General features: G+C 37.4%; 1 protein-coding gene across 1 annotated transcript in view; it reads left to right on the forward strand.

Moving 5' to 3' along the window:
* The window catches only part of CTNNA3 (catenin alpha 3), a 781,530-nt gene that overhangs the window by 392,590 nt on the left and 366,528 nt on the right, over positions 1 to 22,412 (forward strand). The window contains exon 9 of the mRNA XM_063307559.1: positions 1,756 to 1,908. Coding sequence (XP_063163629.1) covers positions 1,756 to 1,908 — 153 coding nt within the window. The remainder of the gene's footprint in view (positions 1 to 1,755; positions 1,909 to 22,412) is intronic.

The raw sequence follows: 22,412 nt of genomic DNA on the forward strand, positions 1-22,412 counted from the left end.
TCAAATCTGCTAAGAAGCAGGAAATAAATATTTCTCAGTGAATAATTTAACCAATTGCATTAATAGTTTTATTTTAAAGGTTGCTTTCCTGATGCAGCCACCCCATGGAGGCTGCTTGCCATAGGTTGGATGTTGCAAATTATTACCTTATCACTTACCAAGCACATCACTGCCTCTCAACATAGCAGCATCAAAACACACCATGAGATGAATTGCGTGACTCCCATTGCTGGATTGACGTGCTGCATTAACTTTCCATCAGCTTTTATATGAAACAATGTCCAAATAGCAAGACCTTTCTATTGGGGTTGGTTTTCATTCTCAAGAATTAAGTAAGCAGGGACTTGTTTGATTGTGATGGGAAGTGGTTTCAGTCTGACCTGGCATCAAATAGTGATTTGCACAATACTTAGTATCCATTAATATATGTGCATATGTACTGATGGAGAAACTATCAGATTTGAACAAAATGCTTAGCCAAAATTGCTCAAAATTCTGCCTTATCGCTAATAAACAGCATACCTTGTTCCCATTTATGAGTGTCTACAGGAGGGCATGGTAGGTGGAATGGGGCACATACTTGTACGTGTATAAACGGGTGTGGTGGGTTGGCCCTTCTGGCTCCCTCAAGGGAGGTCTATAAGTCTTTCCTGCCCAGTCTTCTGGGCAACCTCCTGTAATCTGGAGGGAAGATATGTCTGATTACTGCCACCATCATTTATTCCAGAGAAATTTCCTCTGTACCTTTATTTCATAGGAGGCAAGTAGAATTTTCTTCTTGTCATTCTGGAGATAACAGAGTGGACAGGATGGGTGGCAGGCTAAATTCCATTTTCAGAATGAGACTATAGATTTCAAAAGAAGATATACGTGCTGTAATATAGAGATGAAGGTTCGGGAGCCAATTGAGAGCTGAAGACAAAGAAAAAAGAAAAGGGAAGTGTCATGCTTTAGGACTTCATTCAGTTATCTTCCTGGCATGAATACAGATACTGATACAAGCACAATACAGATAGAACAAATTAGTAAAAAAGTGTGTGTGTGTCTGTCTATCCCTGATTTTCATGTATTTGGCTTATATACTGTAGCTATTCCCTTATTGCTTCTCTGATTTTCTTTACTGGGTTAAGGTGAATTTCTTACCTGATGGGAGCCATACACTGGAGAGATGCTACCTGGCCAAGATGGGAATCCAAAATGGAGATTACTTTTCCCCCCCTATGTTCAAATCTGGACCCTGATCTCTTGTTATACTAACAAACCTGAATCTGTTAACCAACTCCCAACCCTGGCATATGAGAGGAGGAACTATCAGGAGTCCTAGTTTGGATATCAGACTAATCTTTTCCACCTAATAAATTTCTGATTTCTTTAAACTGTTCTTGACTGCAGCGATTGAGAAACAGTTAAGCAGCATATACAAGTAAGATGATAATTTTCAAGGAACATTTTGTGTGAATGTGCTACAAACTGGATGATAACTGATCAAGAAGAAGAAGAAAAGCAGTGGACTTCATTTTTCAGCAGATATGGAGATGACTTCCTGGGGGGCATAAGAGAGAGGTTTGAGGACTGTATGCATGGCTTGGGACTTAGATTGCCTATCCCTGACCTAAAACTGTTTGACAATAATTTACTCCATTGTGTTGAAGATTAGACTACCTATTTATACATTCTAGATTGCACTTAGTTGAAAGGTTAATGCTAAACAAATATGTAAAAATGTTTTTGTTGATGATAGCTTTCTTTTTCCAGCTTCGCAAAGCAATCATTGATCATATCTCGGACTCCTTCATGGACACAACTGTGCCACTTCTAGTGCTCACTGAAGCTGCTAAAAATGGGCGAGAGAAAGAGATCAAAGAATATGCTGCAATATTTACAGAGCATGCACACAGACTTATTGAGGTGAGGCTGGTAGAAATACCCTATAATATATAGCGTACAATGGATTAGGAATTATACTAGTAATAATATTCTCAGTGACATATATTTGGTTTTTCTTAGCAGGTTTAATTCATTTGAATGTTTTTGTATGGACCAGTTTTAATTCACGCAGAAGTTCGTTTGTTTTTAGTATTCTGCTTTTTGTTGTTGTTGTTGCTGTCACTGGAACCATCTAGTTAAGTTGTCATTATTAGTTATTTACTATCTAAGGACTATCTAATTACTGTAGCAGATTGATAAACCCGTTTCCTCAGTGTTAATAGTATTAGCCAGAATTAGACAAATCCCAGAAATACAGAATCTACACTGTTTTTTGTTGGAATCCTAATATCAGTCTCAGATACAAAGGAAGTCTACCAAGCAAATATATGGACCACATTTGATGCCTGACATTGATCTCCAGCAGAGTGGGGAAATCCATCCTGATACTTTGAATGCTTTGGCCAACTAGATTTAGCTACTACTTTAACGTCAGTGCCCTGATGTACCATTAAGTATGTCACAGCTAAATAGTTGACACATCTGGCTGCTGGACCTCACACGGATTTCCCAGAAAGAAAAGCAGCATGAACACTGAACTGCTATGCCATACGATTAAAAAAACAAACAAAAAAAACTGTGGGAAATAAATAAACAAAAGCTACACTTAACCAAGCATAGGAAGGCCCAAACAGAAAGGAGAACTCCCATGAGGAGTCATTTTGTCTAAGGCTTCTCAATTCTTGACCTGGCCTTACGTTTCCAGCTAATTTATTGCATGATCTCCAATGGTCTATTCCATTCAATGCTGGTCAAAAGAAATAATTGTTGAGCCTCTGGATACACTTCACTAAGAAGTTTCTGTATACATATCAGGCAATATTCTTTGGCATTGAAAGCACTTCTTTTGAGCAATTAGGAGACCTGCTTGTCACTAGTTCCTGAGTGTTCCTGCCCATTCTACTCTGAACTTCAATAACTGATTTGCACCTATGGAACTATTTATGGCTGGGTGGAAAACATGCCAAAATGTATAATTTCATGTGAGGCATAAATCAGATTTTGTTTAGACAATGCAAATGTCAAATTACATTGGAAAGAACATCGCAATGCTTTTTTACTTTAATGTTGATTATTGTATATAATCAACATTAAAGCCACCCAGAGTCACTAGCTGAGATGGGTGGCTATAGAAATCAAATCAAATCAATCAATAAATATAGTTTTCTGTCAATTGTTAGCATAATCAGTATAGTAGAATTGTTTAAGGGTTTGAAGGGTATGACGTCACAAGGTGATTCTGATGCTTGATTGTATGTATGTGTGTTTGTGTGTGCAGAAAAATAATTCAACCATTCTTGATTTTAGTTCAAGAAAATATTTTCTTTCTGGTATAAAGATCATTTAGTTGATGGGATCTCTGCAAAAGTATGCTTCTCTCTTTCACAAGATTTGCACAGGAAAACTCCCAGTGGGTTCTATGATTCATGTTTTATATTAGGATCTAGTGAGGAATTAATGAAAGTGCCTGTGTTGTCTCTTTATAACCACCCATGCCTTTTTACCGTACAAACTGTTTTACGTTAATCATCTTTTTAATGGCATGATATACAAAATAGATCCTATCCAGGTATCTGCTTAGTTTTGGAATATAACACTGCATTATACATGGAAAGAAAAGGAATTATTCAGTTGACTTAAAATAAATGCCATTATTACAGAGGTGATGTCTATGCATGTAAATGAAGAACTGTGCTTTTGAAACATGGTTCACAATCATTTCTGGCCATGAGGAGTAAAGTTTGCAAACAGTGTTCATTAAGCAGAACCTCCCCCCACCCCTCAAACGGGTGCTTCCAGGGACTGTATGTTAGGCTATGATTCTTATCATTTCCTCACAGCACTGAATTGTGGAGGTTGGTCCAATATATCTGGAGGGTGCTAGAATAGTTTATGTCATGACTTAGATCAGTGTTTTTCAAACTTGGCAACTTTAAGATGTGTGGACTAAAATTCCCAGAATTCCCAGTCAGCATGCTGGCTGGGGAATTCTGGGAATTTTAATCCACACATCTTAAAGTTGCCAAGTTTGAAAAACACTTAGATTATATTTTAATAGGGTTACCATATCTGGGCTGCACCATTTGGAATGTCCACTAGAAGGCAGGAAATAGTGTTTTTGAAAATGTCTTTGTTGCCATCTCTTGGTTGCCTAGATTTTTGCAGCCCTAATTTTGTGTGCATTTTAATGATGCAATTCGCAGTGACAGTCTGCCTTAGTTATGTGGCCGCAGCCATTGCCAAGCTGCCACTTGAAATGGCATGACTTTTTTAAAAAACGCAGACATATTACCCTTGCCCAATTCATATTTAAAATGAGGCTTTTAAAAGTCTGGGAAATTGCTCAAAATTGCTGCATTCCTTCAGACTGTTTATTTGTTCATGTGTGAAAGTCTGGGAAGAAATAGGTAGGATTTAGTGGAGATTGCAGACACACAGCTGAAAACAATGAGACCATGGAAACTGGTGCTTGTTCTAACAGAACTTTAGGTACCTGTTTTTACTATAGTTTGTGAAATCAAACTCTGTCTGCAGAGGGCAAGGAGTTATTTTTTCACTGACAATAGAAGGACAATTCATAACAATCATTAAAAAGGGGAAGAGGAGGAACAAAGGATAGGTCAGTGATGCTGTGATAACCTGAAGGAGAAAAGGCCAGAACTTCCATCTTAATGCACCTAGTTTGCTTCCTATTTTGTTAAATTCAGTACTCAAAAATCATACATGCTAAATGGCAGCAATGTAATCTGGGGGAGGAGGGACTGGGACCATAAAAAAAAAGTTGCCCATTGTTGACCTATTGGAAAAGCATGGAGAACAAGCCTTCCTCTAAGGCAGACCAAAGTATGCCTAAGACACATTACACGTCACCTTCATCAGTATTCCTTCAGCTTTCTTCTAATCTGCTTGGCAAGGCTGCAAAGACATTCCAAGTGAGGAAAATGCCAGAAAGAAAAGCAATTATATTATCTGTTAGGCACTGAATCTCTGCTCAATTTAATGAGGGCCTCCTTAAGGAAATTTCTTATATGCAGCAGCCTGGGATTTTCTGGCATATGTAGGAAAGAGAATTGGCATCCCGGTTTTATTTTTGCAGTGTGAATTGCAAGGATTCCTAAGCCAACTATTAAACTGACCACAGATAAATGTTCTCTTGAATACATAGATCTGCAAGTGAAGTGTTCTAATTGTCCAAGACATACGGATTTTACTTAGGAATCTTTCATAGGTACTGAGTAATATGTATATATGTGATAGATGGGTTTTCCCTTTAAGGTAATTGCTACCTTTATTTTAGTGGTATTTTTGATTTTCTGAATATATTAAGAAGGTAGCTGACGGCTATTTTAATCCTGCTAATGCTGGTTCAGAGAAATTCTCATGCTTCTTTAACTATTCTGCTCTGGCTTCTGGTGGGGTTGAATGGCGAACTGAACGGTTGTGCCTGCTGGTTCAGTGGGCGGAGATGACAATGTGGTAACTTTTTTGGGGCTCAGGCAGGTTCTCCTGAAGTCCAGAAATGTTCTCTGGATCAAGGAGAACACCTGGAATCATCCCATTTGTCCTCTGGACAGCTGCGTGCAGCCAGGAGATCACAAACAGCATTTCACATTCGACTGGTAAGAGCCAGCTGGGAGGTGGGGACTTCATCACTTTCCAAGCTGCCCTGTGGCCTTAAAGGAACACTAAGACCAGCCATCCCATTTCTAAATCATCAATTTGCATTTTTTTTAAAGTATATGTACCCCAAGAGAGGCTTTCTACAGTGAGGAGAAGCTGGTTCTCTTGGTGCTTAACATTATTTTTCAGATTACTTAAAAAAAAAAAAATCTTTTAAGTTGTGGATTTTGTTTTCCTTCCAAAGGAAATTCCAAAGATTAAGAATAAACAATTGTCTTCCTGTTATTATTTTTGTATTAAATTTGAAGATATTAGCATTTTCCTACACATTGAATCAGCTGATTTAAACCTTCAGTTTTCTGTTTTCACTTTTCCTTGGGATTATGGAAATTTTTGCATATCCTTGCTATTAAAAGTCAGAAGCCAGATCTTTATGTAAATTTGAAAAAAAAATTCTCTTGTGTTTCTGCACTTTTTAAGTTTTTTTCTTTCTTTGTAGTGTTTTTTTGTAGTTTTTATTCTCCTCTTGAAACCTAATGAAATTTACTATTAAAAAAAAGCAATTCTGCTCTTTCGTTTTTAGCGATATGAGTGATTATCATTTAGCTGACCAATACGTGTTATTGTTATTTTCTTATACAGGTATGAGAAAATTTTATTTAAAAGTTTGATGATATGGCTTAGTACTTACATGTATTTCTGAGCCACTGTGTGATTAATGATATTGAGGGCATTTTTAGTAAATAGGAGTGCCAGGCTCCCCAGGGAATTAATTAGATAGCAGCTATATTGCATCTAACCAGTTAGGAGTATATCACTTCTAAAATACTCCCAACTAAGCAGTCACACAAGGGGATCTTTGACATACAAATTATAAAATTTATTGATGTAAAGAAAGAACCTAAATGGTTTCTGGCATAATTAAAAGAAAAATGGAAGGGGGGAATACCGATGAATGAAGATTGTTCATGGGAAGAACCGTTTTAGTTAGGATGACATCTTTCTATAAACACACCAAAAACTAACAATACTGTTTGTTTGTTTGTTTGTTTGTTTCGATTTAGAAGGTTCCCCAAGTCCCAAATGACTCTGGGTAGCTTATGTAGTTAAAAGAAAGGAAAATAATTAAAACTAATAGATGCTTTTACTGTAGCTTTTCTGTTAATCAAAATTGGAATATAGTTGGTATGTAAAACCTGCATAAATGGTTATGGTTATGATTATTTATCCCACCTTTTTTATGTATTGGTCAAAAAAATCTGGAGATATTTGCATCCAAAATGCACCAGATTAAAACTGATTTGTGTATCTCTCACTTCTCCCCAGCCTTATCTAAATAGTTCCCTCTCTAGGCACTTTTCTTTTAGCTGAGAAAGTAGCTGATCCACGTTCTGGTGGTCAAATACCTATATTAAATTCATAATTGATGGAAACTTCAAAATATGTTAGCATTTTGTGCTACTATGAAATCTTTGAGGGGAACAAAGTGGAAACATCAGTGAAACTTGTCTGGTCCTAGTAATTACTGCAAATGCAATAATATCTCTCTTGTGTTGTCTTCTCATTTAGATCAGAGAAAGAAATGGTTTTTCATTGCAAGTCAAAATTTGTAATGCTGCCCATGAGAAAACAATTCTGCAGCTATGAATGAATGGGAAACTATGCAAATGTTTATATGTATTTTTATGCATGGGATTTTAAATTCTGTCCTCATCTGGTTTTCTTTGGTTTTTTACTATCCCTCAATTCTGACACTTCTCTCTCTTATAAAAATATTTGATCAGGTGCCATGTAATTATTATTATTTTAAAATAAACCCTCTGTAAAGATTCTATATACAGTACATTTATTAGGAATCACATGTGTTGGAGTTTTCCTTGATTGCTTTTATTTTTTTGCAACTGATAATTTATGGAAAGGATGAAAAAGCTTCTGCAGCCTTTAAACTGTGATTATCTCATAAGATTAAAAAGCAATTTTTAATGAAATGCTGGTTAACTAGGATTTGAAAAGGTAGTGTAATAATATAAGCTGAATACAGTAGGTATGAAGAGAAAGAAAACTTGAATGTTAAAAGTGGCTACCATATTGGGCTTTGTAGATTATCTGATCAGGAATCCAATCATTTCCGTGCAAACTTCATTTGCCCACATGCCTCTGATGTAATTATCATGTAAATATGGATGTCATACTAAAAGTATCATTTTACTGTATTTGCATTATACCCAAAGTCGCCGTAGTGGCCAATGAAATTTTGCGGCAAAAATGGAAAGTGATCAATATGGATATAATGATTATGCCATCAAGATCTTATCCAAAGACAGAATATATTTTATACCAAATATATTGCATATCAATACTGAGCAAATTAAAAGAAAAATATGTGGATGTGGTTACCAGTGTTCTGGATGTGGAAGCCTCTGCATCATTTTTTAAAGGAGAAATATATACGTGTATTGAGTTAAGGATTCATTCCTTGAAAAATGGATGCATTTAGCATTGCGTTTCAAGATGCTTGCTATCCATGACCAGCTGCATGTGGCTGAGGGTGTGTTGCCAGCAAATGTGTTTGCAGTTTAGAAAAGCACCACGAGAATGTGCTTTGAGGAAATTTGGAGCTGCCCGCACTGTTAGGAGTTGACTGCTGCACGTTTTTTGGCTGCAGTATTCGAAAGCCATGTGCAGCCCAAGCGATTCCTCACAGAAATTCATGATCCATAGCTGGAGACACCAGGAGACCCACTATGTGAATCCTGAATTGAGTCTTGGCAAGCAGAAGGGGGAACTGTGTTTGCTTCAAGATGTGGCTACTCTAATTTGACCATCCAATGCTGCGTTATTCTCTGCAACTAAAAGATGAAGCTTTGTTTAATAGGTTGCATAGCTTACAGCCTGGACTCTGCACTGAGTAATGCAGTGCTGCTTCTAATTTGGAGAATATAGCAGGAAATGTTAACATCTTGTTAACATACATACATACATACATTTATTATTTTGTTAGTACTTCCTGCTTCTCCTCCAGGAGTAAAGGGTAGCATATATAGCACTCCCTCTAACATTATTTTAACTATTGAAAATAAAACATATAAAAAAACCAGTTCTATGTCAGTTAAAATAATATTTCATATTGCCAGGTATGGTAAAATCCTGCCCTCAAGGCACAATCAACACAAACTGGGTCCACATATCATACTAATGTTTGGTCTAGTGGTTCAGGTGCTGGGCTAGAAACCAGGAGATGGTAAGTTCTAGTCCCGCCTTAGGCATGAAAGCCGGCTGGGTGACTTTGGGCCAGTCCCTCTCTCTCAACCCAACTCACCTCACAGGGTGGTTGTTGTGAGGAAAAGAGGAGGAGGAAGGAGTATTATGTGTGTTCGCTGCCTTAAGTTATTTATAAAAACAATAAAGGTGGGATAGAAAATAAAATAAAATAAAGTGAAATAGAGTTGGTTTGGCTTTAGTTTTGTGTATTGTTTGAACCTTGTCATTTTGTTTTGCGCACTACAGTTGATATGGCTTGGCTGATGTATGTGGCCCCTCAACTGTGATTAATCAACAAACCTGAGTTGACAAAATCATGGCTTAGCACTTGCATGGCATGTGAACCCAGGCCAGAGATTTGAAAAGTATAAGCCTTCTACTTGCCCACCTTTAGAAATGTAGGCAATGAAACAGACATAAAGCGGCTGTGTGTTCAGACTGCAATATAGAATAGAAGAGCCTGCAGTGGTGAATATTGAAGTAATTGAACAAGTTTCAGTGAGTGTTAAATTCACATTGCAACCCGCTCTAGACCCACAAGAAATGGAATAATTCAGAATTGTATAATCAGTGCAGCCTAGTTTCTTCGGCTGGAACAGGGCCCAGTCCAATTAGCAGCTTCAACTAATTCAAGGGAAATCTAGCCCACATATGAAGGAAAAGCTTTAAAATGATTCTTAGGGAATCAAACAGATGTTGGGATTCCTTACTGGAGAAGAGCACAAAATAAAGCACAGGAAAAAACTGGAGACCTTTACTGACCATTTGATAGAGCATTTTTTAAAAAAGTGATTGATCAGTGAGTTGTACCTTTGAGAGGCTTTCACAACCTTGTTGTACTGGCAAAAATACTTCAGTTGTGGTATCCTGAATGAAAACATCATTGGGGGCTGCCTTATAGTAGGCTTTTGTAATGATAAATTGTCATAATTAAAACTTCAAAGAGCCATTATACATGCTCATTTAGGTTGATCAAACAGCAGCAGAAGGAAATTAAAAATGCTCTCAAACTTAATATATATCTCACTCCTGAGATCTGGATATAGAAAGAGAACACAGAAGTGAGCCTCACTTATCACAAGGTCAAAGAGTAGTCTTAACAAGATCTACCACAAGGAAATAGACATAACATGCACTACTACTGAAGGTGTAAGAATTTTCGATAGACATATGCTATGAGACATCTCACAACACAGCAAGATAAAAATGTAAAATGCTGCAAGATGTGAAGAGGTGTTTGCAATTTAAGCTGGAATAGCAGTTGTACAAAATTAGGATGTGTATTGATTCCACCCAGCTGACATAATGCATCTATGTAAGAAGATGATTCTTCCCTTCAGTGGTGTGTAGTTTGCTACAATGAACAAGAGTCTTGGCATCAAAATTAGATGCTAAGAATAAGCAGGACAGAGCTGTTCTTTTCTTTATCATTTTCCATGTTCAAAATATTTGAATATTTTTTACTCAAGATATGTATTTTAGTACTTTTGTGAAGCTGCAAACAGTATCAGAAAATGTGCAAAATGATGGAGAAATGATCACTGTGTTCTAATCTGAATATTTGTCCAGGTCACTTTGTATAAAAGTGCAGGCTTGAGCCAATATTCTGAGCTAGAATAGCATTCCGACAGATTGACTGGGATGAAGAATAGCTAGCAATCTTCGTCACTGCATTTGGGAAGATTGCATTTCCAACATTCCTCCTACCCTATATTCTCAATTTGCGATATCCAAAATTATATAATCTTACCAGCAAAGGCATGGGATGGGGTGGGGAAATTTTAAAAAATTGAGATGGTGGCCATGCCAGTGCAATTGATGACCCTCCTCTTTTTTACATGTAGGGCTTTGGTTGTATAGCTGCAGCTGCCACCTTGACATTTCTGATCCCCTGTGAGTGCCCCTGCTTACCTTTCCAGTAATCATATTTTCAATTTTAGAATTATAAGAGTGTAACATAATGAAAAATTCCCACCATTTGAAAATTCCACAAAACCTGACTTCCTGGTGGAATGAAATGAATTAAAACACCTAGAAAACTGAATCTGCCTCAACTTACTTATTCAAAATTATGATGCTGCCATTTGCCAGACACCTTTAACCGGTCATATTTCATCCGTTTTAATTTGGAAAAAGTGTTTTTACGAAGTTGTGATTGATTTTGGCAGACTGTTTCTTGAGAAAACAGAAATAGCTAACATAACAGACTTGTTTCCCTTGACATCTTTGTTCTGTGCAAGCAGAGCAGAGTTATTGGATATTTCAAATTAAGTGATTTTTAAAATATCTGGGGGCTTACTTCAAATAATGCAAATGTTTGAAAAATATGGCACTTTCAGATATTTCGTACTTGCTCCTGAGCTCAGAAAACAATGAATTATAATAGTACAGGTTTGTCCTTGAGCCTCTCAGGACTTCACAGACTCTACAAATCTGTTCTCCATGTTCTGTTGGGCATTTTTATTTTTCATCTCTCTCCACTAAAGGTCCTTGGGCTGGGAATGAGCCACAATTCTGCATTAAAATGAGTCTGTTGGTCTAGTTTATTATGGGGTCCCCTTCTGTGCAAGAATAACTGCACCAGAGAGCATTGGAGCACAAAAAGATTAGAACTGATTAATGCTGATGTCCTGGCAGACCAACAGAGGACGAGCAGACTTTCCCAAGGTGGTGCTTGACTGTTTCCTAAAGCACAGATACTCTATCATTCATCTAGCTAGTGGAGGAATATCTGTTAATGAAAAGCCTGTGTTTGATGCCCCCATAGTCAGAATCACCAAATGACAAAATACTCTTTTGGAGAGAAAATGAGTCCTTTTATTGGGCCATGCCATACATGAAAGGCAAACCAGACCTTTGGGGTAGACTGCCTAAAACTTTGGATGCCATTCATTTTTGGAGAGTGATGGGGCAATTATAATCAGGAGTGCTCTCAAATAGTGAGACTAAATGTGACTTTCCACAAAATGTTGCTGTGTGGAATGTGCCCATTCAGGAAACCAGCCAGGTGACCACATCTTCTTCTAGGATACTCCATTTGTTCCTGATCTCCTATTGTTTCCCATTCTGTTCCTGCCAAACTGCCCTCAGAGAGAGTCTTCTTCCTTGGTTACCACCCTCCAGGATTTCTTTTTGATATTTTATAAGTTTGGGCTCCCCTGGGCCTGCTAACCTTTTGTTTGTTTGTGTGTGAGCATAGTAGTGTATGGGCTGCAAAAAAAAAAAAAAAAAGCAGCATTGGGTCAGCTGGGCATTTTGCTATGTGCAGAAAAATTGCCATAAAAATTTTGCAGTTTTGATGAACTAGGGCCACAATCCTTTACACACTTTTCATTTCTTTACGTACCTCAAAAGCCTTTACTTGTACACCTTCAAGTGAGAAGATCTGGAGCCCCTCCTCCTAGTACTCCATAATCCTAGGTAGAAAGCCCCCAGGACAGACTGTCTGTGGATTCTAGTTCCTTAAGCAGTCATTCTCAGGAACTGCTACTCAAGATTACCAACCTTGTTCATGCATTCTTGCTGGATGTGGCCCATTATCCAATTCAAAAGGCATCTAATTTTTCTACTTTGGATTGAAATACCTCCAGCTTCTGACAGCCAAACTCCCACTAATCTTTCCCAACAACCTGCTTCTTTGTGAACTCTTTCCAGAATCCTTTTGATCCTTTGATGTTCTAGCTGGAACAACAGCTGAACTGATTTTCTCTTTCCTTAATATCCTTTTTTAACCCAGGGCCTCACAATCTCCCTCTTCTGTTCCATCCTTCCTGTTATGCAACAGATACGTTCTTTTATTTCTGGCTTCTTTGAGCTACTGTTACCTGCAATTTAATGCAGGTTTAGTAATAAGGATTTGAAACTAGGATTAATCATGACTTAGAATCCAGGTTTGTTGTTGCTTATTCGTTTAGTCGCTTCTGACTCTTTGTGACTTCATGGACCAGCCCACGCCAGAGCTTCCTGTCGGTCGTCAACATCCCCAGCTCCCCCAGGGACGAGTCCGTCACCTCTAGAATATCATCCATCCATCTTGCCCTTGGTCGGCCCCTCTTCCTTTTGCCCTCCACTCTCCCTAGCATCAGCATCTTCTCCAGGGTGTCCTGTCTTCTCATTATGTGGCCAAAGTATTTCAGTTTTGCCTTTAATATCATTCCCTCAAGTGAGCAGTCTGGCTTTATTTCCTGGAGGATGGACTGGTTTAATCTTCTTACAGTCCAAGGCACTCTCAGAATTTTCCTCCAACACCACAGTTCAAAAGCATCGATCTTCCTTCTCTCAGCCTTCCTTATGGTCCAGCTCTCGCAGCCATATGTTACTACAGGGAACACCATTGCTTTAACTATGCGGACCTTTGTTGTCAGTGTGAGGTCTCTGCTCTTGACTATTTTATCGAGATTGGTCATTGCTCTTCTCCCAAGGATTAAGCGTCTTCTGATTACCTGACTGCAGTCAGCATCTGCAGTAATCTTTGCACCTAGAAATACAAAGTCTTTCACTGCTTCTATATCTTCTCCCTCTATTTGCCAGTTATCAATCAAGCTGGTTGCCATAATCTTGGTTTTTTTGAGGTTTAGCTGCAAGCCAGCTTTTGCACTTTCTTCTTTCACCTTCATCATAAGGCTCCTCAGTTCCTCTTCGCTTTCAGCCATCAAAGTGGTATCATCTGCATATCTGAGATTGTTAATGTTTCCTCCAGCGATTTTAACTCCAGCCTTGGATTCCTCAAGCCCAGCATGTCACATGATGTGTTCTGCGTACAAGTTGAATAGGTAGGGTGAGAGTAAACAGCCCTGAGAATCCAGGTTTACACATTAGTTAACATTAATTGAGCTGATGGGTTGGACCTGCGGCACAGATTCCTCCAATAATGGCCCAATGTAGGAAAAGTCCATGTTAGCATGGCTTTACCCATCACAAAGGAGATATGAGAAGCAATGAATGTGTCATATTTATGAACATGCTGTCAATAAAAATCCAGAATTAGTGTTTGATAGGAGATTAAGAATTGATCAAAGGAAGACCTTCACATAGCTGATACTAAATTCACCTGAAAGAAAGACTAATTTTCTCTCCTCCCCTACCTTACCTATTTTTAGAATGTGTGTGTTATCTTGGATGCACTGAGAATAGATTAACAGACATTGAGGTTTTTTTTTCTCTAATTACCCTTTGGGGAAGAGATAATCTTAAATTCTGGTAAATATTGTATTTTAACTATGGAACTTGCTACTGCAGGTAGTCCTCGCTTAGCGATCAACACATGTCTGCAATAGACTTACAATGTCACTTCCCATTTTGTCATTACGTGAGTCACCGTGGGTCATTAAATGAGACATCACATCAAGTGACTGTGATTTGTGATTTTACTGCCAAATTCTCTATTGATGTCAGGAATAAGGCGAAGAAACTATGCTTAGCCAGGAATGAAGGTCTAGTTTTTAATCTTGTCTACCATATAGACAGAATCTTGCCAAACTGAGCAAAACCAGCAGGCTCTCTCAGGGAAAAACCCCAGAAACTCCAAGGCAGGTCCTGCCTGGACTTCTTGGCCAGGGGTCCAAGGTCTTCTATACTGTGAGTGCGTTTTTCCCACTGGAAGGTGCCCCCTCCTTCCTTGCCTGCGATCTCCATGACATCACCTTCCCCCTCAGAAACACATTCCATCACAATTGACCCTGCTTGTCAGAAGCTGATTGTGAAGCATGCAAATGGCAGTCATGTTGTTGTGGGATACTGTGATGGTTGTCAGTGTGAGCATTGGTCATAAAATTCCTTTTCAGTGCTGTCGTAACTTCAAATGGTCGCTAAACAGGGCAGTTCTTAAGCAAGGTCTACCTGTAACTTATGTAGGAGGACAAGAGTATCAATGGCTACCAGTCACAATGATTATGTTGCACATTTGGTTTATTTCTTTTCCTGCTTTGCCAAAGAAATGTTTATTTGTGCACACACACATATCCTTACCATTACACAATTGCTGACTAGTAAACATATTTCTGACGGACAATTGATACTATATATTTTTCATCTGTACATGGGATACAATTATGATGTCGCTACTATCACACAAATTGTGTGGCTATATTTATTGATTGATTTAGAAGATTTATTGCAACTTGGTGTTATCCAATATGATTATTATTCATAATAAATGGAATATTATATGATAACTGTATATCTCAAATACAATATGCATGGAATTGGAGTATTACTTTTTGTACAGATTTCTCTAGCAGGAGGTAGGCAATAAAAATGGGAAGAAATACTTCAATATCAAGGATAGCTCTTACACGATTTTTATTTTTGTTTGAACATGCAAGTTCCACTTAAATGCAAACAATAGGGCTTTAAAGAAAGAATGCATTCATCTGAATTTGCTTCGACTGTGAAATGTTAATTGTTTGAAGCCAAATTGCCTTCTGCAAATTGACCTAAATGGGAGAATGATGTAAGGAACATGCACCGTTTTACAGGCTGGTGATTTCCTAATTCAGTTAAGAGATTGAAACACTCATGAGCACTACGCTTATGGATTGAAGTTCAAAAGCCATGCTATTTCATTACCTGAAAATAGTTTGCAGAAGCCTACTTAAATATTAACAGAAACAAATCTTCTCTGGATCTGCATTAAAAATTGTGGAGGAAGAGCGCAGCAAATAAACTGAAGAGAAATTTATTTTATTTGGACTTTCTCCAACCTTATCCCAAGCCTTGTCAGAGCAGGTGTAAATAGCATATATCATTTTCCACTGCACTTTATTCTAATTATAGCCCTGTAGGGGAAAAATTAGATTGAAAGCTCAGTATGGATTTTCAGCCTTCTATTAGCTATAAGAAAGAGTTTTAAACTTCAGGTTTCAAGTTTAGAAGATTTTATAGATATGTAAAGGATAAACTCCAGCTTTTGTCTCCTAGTTTCATATCAAAAATGGACATGACAGGGAAGGGGACTGAAGGTTATGCTGACTAAATCTATTGAATTTTATTGGGTAAGGTAAATGGGCAGAGATTTGGGAAAGAAAACAAAATATGCCTCTCAATCTATACCTCCATGATACCTTCATAGACTGGATGCAAAAGTAGAGACATTGTCTAAAACCCTTAAATGGAGGCTCCAAAAGGCTTTTGGAATGGGTAGCCATAATAATTCTAATAAGTAATAACATATAACATTTTTTTAGAGACAAGTAGGTTTTTCTATCTGTGCAAATGGCAGAAGTAAGTGTTGTTCAGGCATCACGGCAGCTTCCATCCAATGACCCAATGAAAACAATGATACACCATGACATTTCTGGGGATATTGTAACCAAAAACATGGTTGCCCCCACTGTGTACAGCTTATAAGGACTACTCAACTTTTGTGTCAACACTACAAATAAATATGAATCCAATTATAATTGCAATACATGGTGAGACAAATCAAAAAAGCTTTGACAAATGAAAGAATCTAGCGATTCTTGCCCTGGAGAATCTCTGTGATGTGAAGATGACCTGGAAATTAATGCAGTAACTGATAAAAGTCTTCTGCTGGCAAGTTGGACTGACTTTCTGACATTTCAGTAGGTCCATACAAACCATTCTATGAAGTGAAGGATATTCTGCATCTCCATCTCAGTAGCACATTCAATTCTTTATTACAGTCATAGACCAGTATAGTTAAAAGTACTCCAAAATGTCTAATAAAATTCTCAGACATGATAAAAAATACCATCCATATCATAGTTGTAATTTAGCAAGCTTGCTATCATTTATATATAAAATCAAAGGAGCAGCGTATGCTACAGTGTATTAATACTTATTTGATTAAGACATCCTATAATTATTAATTATTAACTACTTAAAGGCATTGAATGATAATATCTGAGTTTTGGATGTATTAGATTGTTTAAAAATGTATATGATTAGTTATTCACCAGGTTTCGATGAATCTTTAAAGCTGCTGCGCAGAATCTAGCTACTTGCACTGTGACTGCAGACCTCTCATCTTTAAGCAGAAACTGAAGATATTCAATGTCGGAGCGGCCAGGGTACCTAATAGTCATCGGGAAGATAAATTTTGTTTGAATGTCTCTATAAAATGAGCATCGAAGAAGGAATGTTCAGTGGTTTCTACCTCTCCGGAGTCACAGAGACAGAGCCTTTCAGCCAATGGTATCTTTTTATATTTGCCCTCTAGGACAGCTGAGGGGAGCGCATGACATTGTGCAAGCGAAAAAGCTTTCCAATGATTCACTGCCTCTAGCTGGCTAAAATATCTAGCAGTGGTGAAAGTATATCTAATAAAGTCTGGAGCCAAGAACGATGGAGCTTTCTCTAAGTCCGCTTGCCTCTCCATGTCCTCTACCCTTTGTCTCAGGTTTTGTTTTGCCTTGTCGTAGTCCAACGCAAGTATTGCAGATGAAGAAAAACCTGATTTTGCAAGGTTGGGCTCAATAGCCTTGATCCATGAAGAGGAGAAATTATCTTGGAGGATTAATGGTGCAAGGCCTTGAGGAAAAAAAATGAAGTTTTAGCCAAAGATTTAAGGAAGCTATACAGATTCTTGATTCAACGTTTGTCAATCCTGTCTCCAGGTGTAGACGTGCGTTTGAGACACAGTGAGGCATCTGGAGAATTGCTCTAATAAATTTAGACTGTGTTCTTTCCAAAGATGTAAAACAAGCTGAGGGTCCAAGCTGGGTCCCATAAAGAAGCTATGCTAGCAATTTGGCCTGAAAAAGCTTAATTGTGGTAGGGACATAATATCCTCCTTCAGAGCAGAAGACTTTGAGGATGGTGTTAGCTGATCTTTGACCAGAGGCAGCTGAATATTCACAATGCACTTTCCTTGAGCCGGTGGCATATATGATCACACCCAGATACTTAAAGGTGGTCGCTTGTTCTATGTTATGTCCATTGAGATACCATGGGTGAAGTCTTGGCCTTTTAGCAAAGGCCATAATCTTTGTTTTCTGATAATTTTTTTCCAGCTTATCGTAATTACAGTACTGGAGCAAGGCTCACAAGGTTCTTTTAAGACCTACTGGTGTCCTAAGGAGGATTACTGCGTCATCTGCGTAAAGCAGCAGGGTGATACTGCGATCTCCTATTTTTGGAAGGTGGCAATTTGGTTTGTTTATCCATTTTACAATATCGTTTATATAAAAGTTAAAAAGCATGGGGGCCAAGATACACCCCTGTTTTACCCCCTTCTCCATCTGAAAACTATAAAGCAGCCATAGCTGCTCAGCAGTGGCATCCTGCTGAAGTACCTTCTTGAGAAGGAAACCTAACTTTCTTTTTTTAAATAAGAATTTTATTAAGTTTGAAATAAAGATAAAAACTACAAAAAAAAGCAAAAAACTACAAAAAGAAAAAAAACTAAGAGCGTGAAACAAGGAAAAAAAAGGATTTTGAAGATTACATAAAGAGGTGACTTTCGACTTTCAACAACAAGAATATACAACAATTTCCATAATCAATCCCTTATTTTATATCAGGTGTGTCCAACCCATGGCCCATGGGCTGCATGTGGCCCTGAACAGCTAGTAATGTGGCCCCCCAAAATCATAAACTTTTAACATTATTTTGTGATTTTTTCGTGACTTGATTGCGTGGTGCTCAAGCGCAGCCTGCATTGGTAGAAACAACGGAACGCCGTGTAGGGGAGGGGGCGGTGCAGTGCTAATGCCACTGACACCCGCTACACACATCAGCTTGTGGCAACCTGGCGTTCTGTATAATATTTCTACCTACCTACACGTGTTCTGTGATGACAGGCATTTATTGTTATTATTATAATTAAGTAGACATGTAATGTGTGAAAGCTTTAAAAATGGATAACGTCATGCAAATTGTCATCAAACCAGTGAATTTCATAAGGGCCAAGGGACTGAATCATTGCCAATTCCAGGAGTTTCTTAAAAGTATGGATGCTGATTATGGGGACATCTTTTACTTTTCTGAAGTACAGTGGCTAAGTCGGGGTAAAATGCTGAAAAGATTTTATGATTTGCGAAATGAAATCAAGTCGTTTATAGAATCAAAAAGAAAATTTGTGCCAGAACTTGAAGATGAAAAATGGCTCACAGATTTAGCATTTTTGGTGGATTTGACCACTCATTTAAATGAGTTAAACATGCATCTTCAAGGTGAAAACCAACTTATCACTGCAATGTTTCAAACCATAACAGCATTTGAAATGAAACTTAAAGTATGGCAAGCTCAAGTTATGGAAAACAATTTTATACATTTTAATACGTTGGCTAAACACATAAGCAATATGCAGACTTGCTTTTTGGTTTGATACAGGAATTTGAGAAGATGTTTCAAGATTTCTGGAAAGATCATAAATATTTTGGTATATTTTTTACTCCATTTTCAGTCGACATAACTACATTACCTCTGAATTTTCAAATGGAACGCATAGAGTTGCAATCAGACATTCAAGTCAAAGAAAAATTTGATCATGTCTCTCTACTGGACTTTTATAAGACTTATCTTCCCAGAGAAAAATATCCCTCACTTCACAATCACACCTTATTCATGACATCGCTTTTTGGCAGCATGTACATTTGTGAGTAACTATTTTCAAGGATGAAGCACATGAAGAATAAAATAAGAATTGAAATTTCTGATGAGCACCTTGAGAACCCACTGAGAATTGCAACCACTTTCATCGAACCAGACATTGATGCATTAGTTTCACAAAAACAAGGTCAAATATCCCAATAGTTTTATGTTGCCCTCTTTGTAAAAATTTTATAATAAAAAATATTAAAAATTAATGAAGTTTTATTACTTATATACATTAACTATATTATATATATTATGTGTGGCCCAAGACAATTCCTTTTCACTAGTGTGGCGCAGGGAAGCCAAAAGGTTGGACACCCATGTTCTATATCAAACCAAGATCACATTATTTCTATTTATCATTCCATTAGCACATTATAAAATCACTAAACACAATTGCTCCTTCCCCGTATATCAAAAGAAAAAGAAATATATAAACCTCCAAATAAACTTCTCCCCACAAAACAACATTTATTTAATTATTTCCTTCCTACCACTATTCTATATATTTCTGTCCACTATAATAGAAATCAAATTATAAAAACATATAAATTGTCTACTTTTATAATTAATAGTATAACAATCTTAACCCTATTAAACCTAAAACCAAACAATTATTATTATAGCTTATAAAGCTTAAAAATCAAACATACCTTAAAAACAATCCAATAAATCTTAATCCAAATCATTAAAGAAAAATGGAATCATACAAGCCTTAAAATCAATCCAAATAAACATTCTTAATTCTTTACCCCACTTCAGAATATACCAAAACATTTACATATCTTTGTATTACACACAAGGCATTTTTCATACAGAGATCAAACAGCCCAACTGCCCACCTTAAAAAAGCCTCCCACAGAACAAAGCCTCTTCTTTCCCATAACATTCCCTCAGAAAAACAAGTCTGTTTGTAATTTGCAGTTCAAACTGTCCCTTTAACCCCTTCAACGCCAGAATATAATCGTCACCTGGCGTTTCAACAAGGGCTTCAATCTTGCTGTCAGTAGACACATCTCTATCTTTGTTAAAATCTTCATCTTCTTCCACAATGTCCTCAGCTAGATGACACATTATAAAGCTGATATTTTCTTCAATGTCCTGAATATCTTGCAGAATAGCTTAAAAGGCATCATAAAAGATCTGTTTAAACTCACAACGGAACTCTGAGAAAGTCTCCTTGAAATCCTCCATGTTTCTGGCGGTAGATTATGGCGCCCCCTAGATACGACTTGCAACAGTAGGAGTTAATGAGTTAATGGAAAATCTCCGAAAGTTGTTGACATAAAAGAAAGTATGCTAACAAGCAGCTCCCAGGGAAAGTGGAAACAGAAAGCTGAAGATTCAAAACAGCAGATTCAACGTGTAGAAAAATATTAAATCCTTCAAATTCAATACAAAAATAATAACGGGGAGATGATTATTTATTCTCAGTCTTCCTCAATATCCAAATGGGAAAACAAGCCAAAGCTTAAAAATGTTTTTAAAAATTAATCCCAAAAATAATGACAAGCACCAAGAGAGATTGCTTCTCCTTGCTGTAGAAAGTCTCTCTTTGGGTACATAACTTTTTAAAAAATATAAATTGGGTGATTTAGAAATGGAGTGGCTGGTCTTAGTGTTCCTTTAAGGCTACAGTGTGTTTTGGAAAAGATGACATCCTAGCCTCCTGGAGGTTCTTACCCGATTGGCGCAAACACTGTTTGAGATTCTCAGGCTACAAGTTGCCATTCCAGAGGGCAGATGGGAAGATTCTGAGCATTTTCTTTGTCTGTGAAAGTGCTCTTGGGCTTCAGAAAAAGGCCTGCCAGAGCCCCCCTAAAACCCGCCGCTGTCAGTTCTGTCTGCGGAGCTCGTGGACACAGCTGTTCAGTTGGTCATATCCCCACTGGAAGTCCCAGGAAACCTAACTTTCAATTAGTTTAACCACTTTGCGGCTTTCAGGAGCAGATCCAGAGGAGATCTTCATTTTGAAGAAAAGTACATTATTTGCTAAGCTTACATTATATTGAGATGATGACTTGAACTCAGATGGGGTCAGCTGGTGTGAATGAATTTATACAGTACTCCAGTTTGCAGATGTTTTAAGGTAATAACTGGTAAAGAAAGTCTGTGTTCCTTATGTATATTCAGTACTACCTAGTAGGAGTTTTGTAGATTATATGGAACCCCTTGAATATATCCCAAATGGTTTTGTAGAACTTTTGGTATGATAACCTTCAACTTTATAATGTAGTCATCGGCTCTTAACTGGAAACAGTTTAAGTGTAATATATGCTTTTAGCAGGAGTATGGATGCTGTTAAATATTTGGAGATATTTGGTATAGTCTCTCTACAGTATATTTAGCTGTTTTTGTTTTTAACATCTAGCAGGTAAGTAGGGAAGGCTGAATATGTTCTGGAGATAGTTAATTTTATAGTAGGAGTAATTGCAGAAACTTTGAAGGAAGCACTATAGAAATCACTCACTGGAAGTGCTGGAATTCAATTTCACATGCACCAGCTTTCTGCTCCCTATTGACCACTAGGGACAGTCAATGTAAAGATAGCTAACAGAGGAACTCTGCAATTACATTTCCTTTCCTTCTCTAAAATACTTACTTTGCATGTCTCTAAGTAACATATTTTCTATTAGTTAATATAATATTCTCAGGGCTTTTACCACTTCCTTCTTTTCTCAGTTCAGTTCTCTTTCTCTTCTGGCTTTGATCTGTGATTTTAAATAATAATATTTCCTACATAAAGCACATCTTTATTTTCTTTCATGTGAGCACTAGCGTCAAGAACACTTTCTTAAATAAACTATACTCCTAACTTGAGTGTTTATTTATTTATTTGATTTCTATAGCCACCCATCTCAACAAATGACTCTGGGTTTATCTTTCCATGCAATTCTTCCCACTGCCTAAAATTGCCTGCTAGCCAGCAAAATGTTCTTAATCATTGGCGGTGATGGATTTGTCTAAATATTGGCTATTGCTAATAT

The sequence above is a fragment of the Candoia aspera genome, chromosome 6 (genome assembly GCF_035149785.1).
Source record: "Candoia aspera isolate rCanAsp1 chromosome 6, rCanAsp1.hap2, whole genome shotgun sequence".
Lineage (NCBI taxonomy): Eukaryota > Metazoa > Chordata > Lepidosauria > Squamata > Boidae > Candoia > Candoia aspera.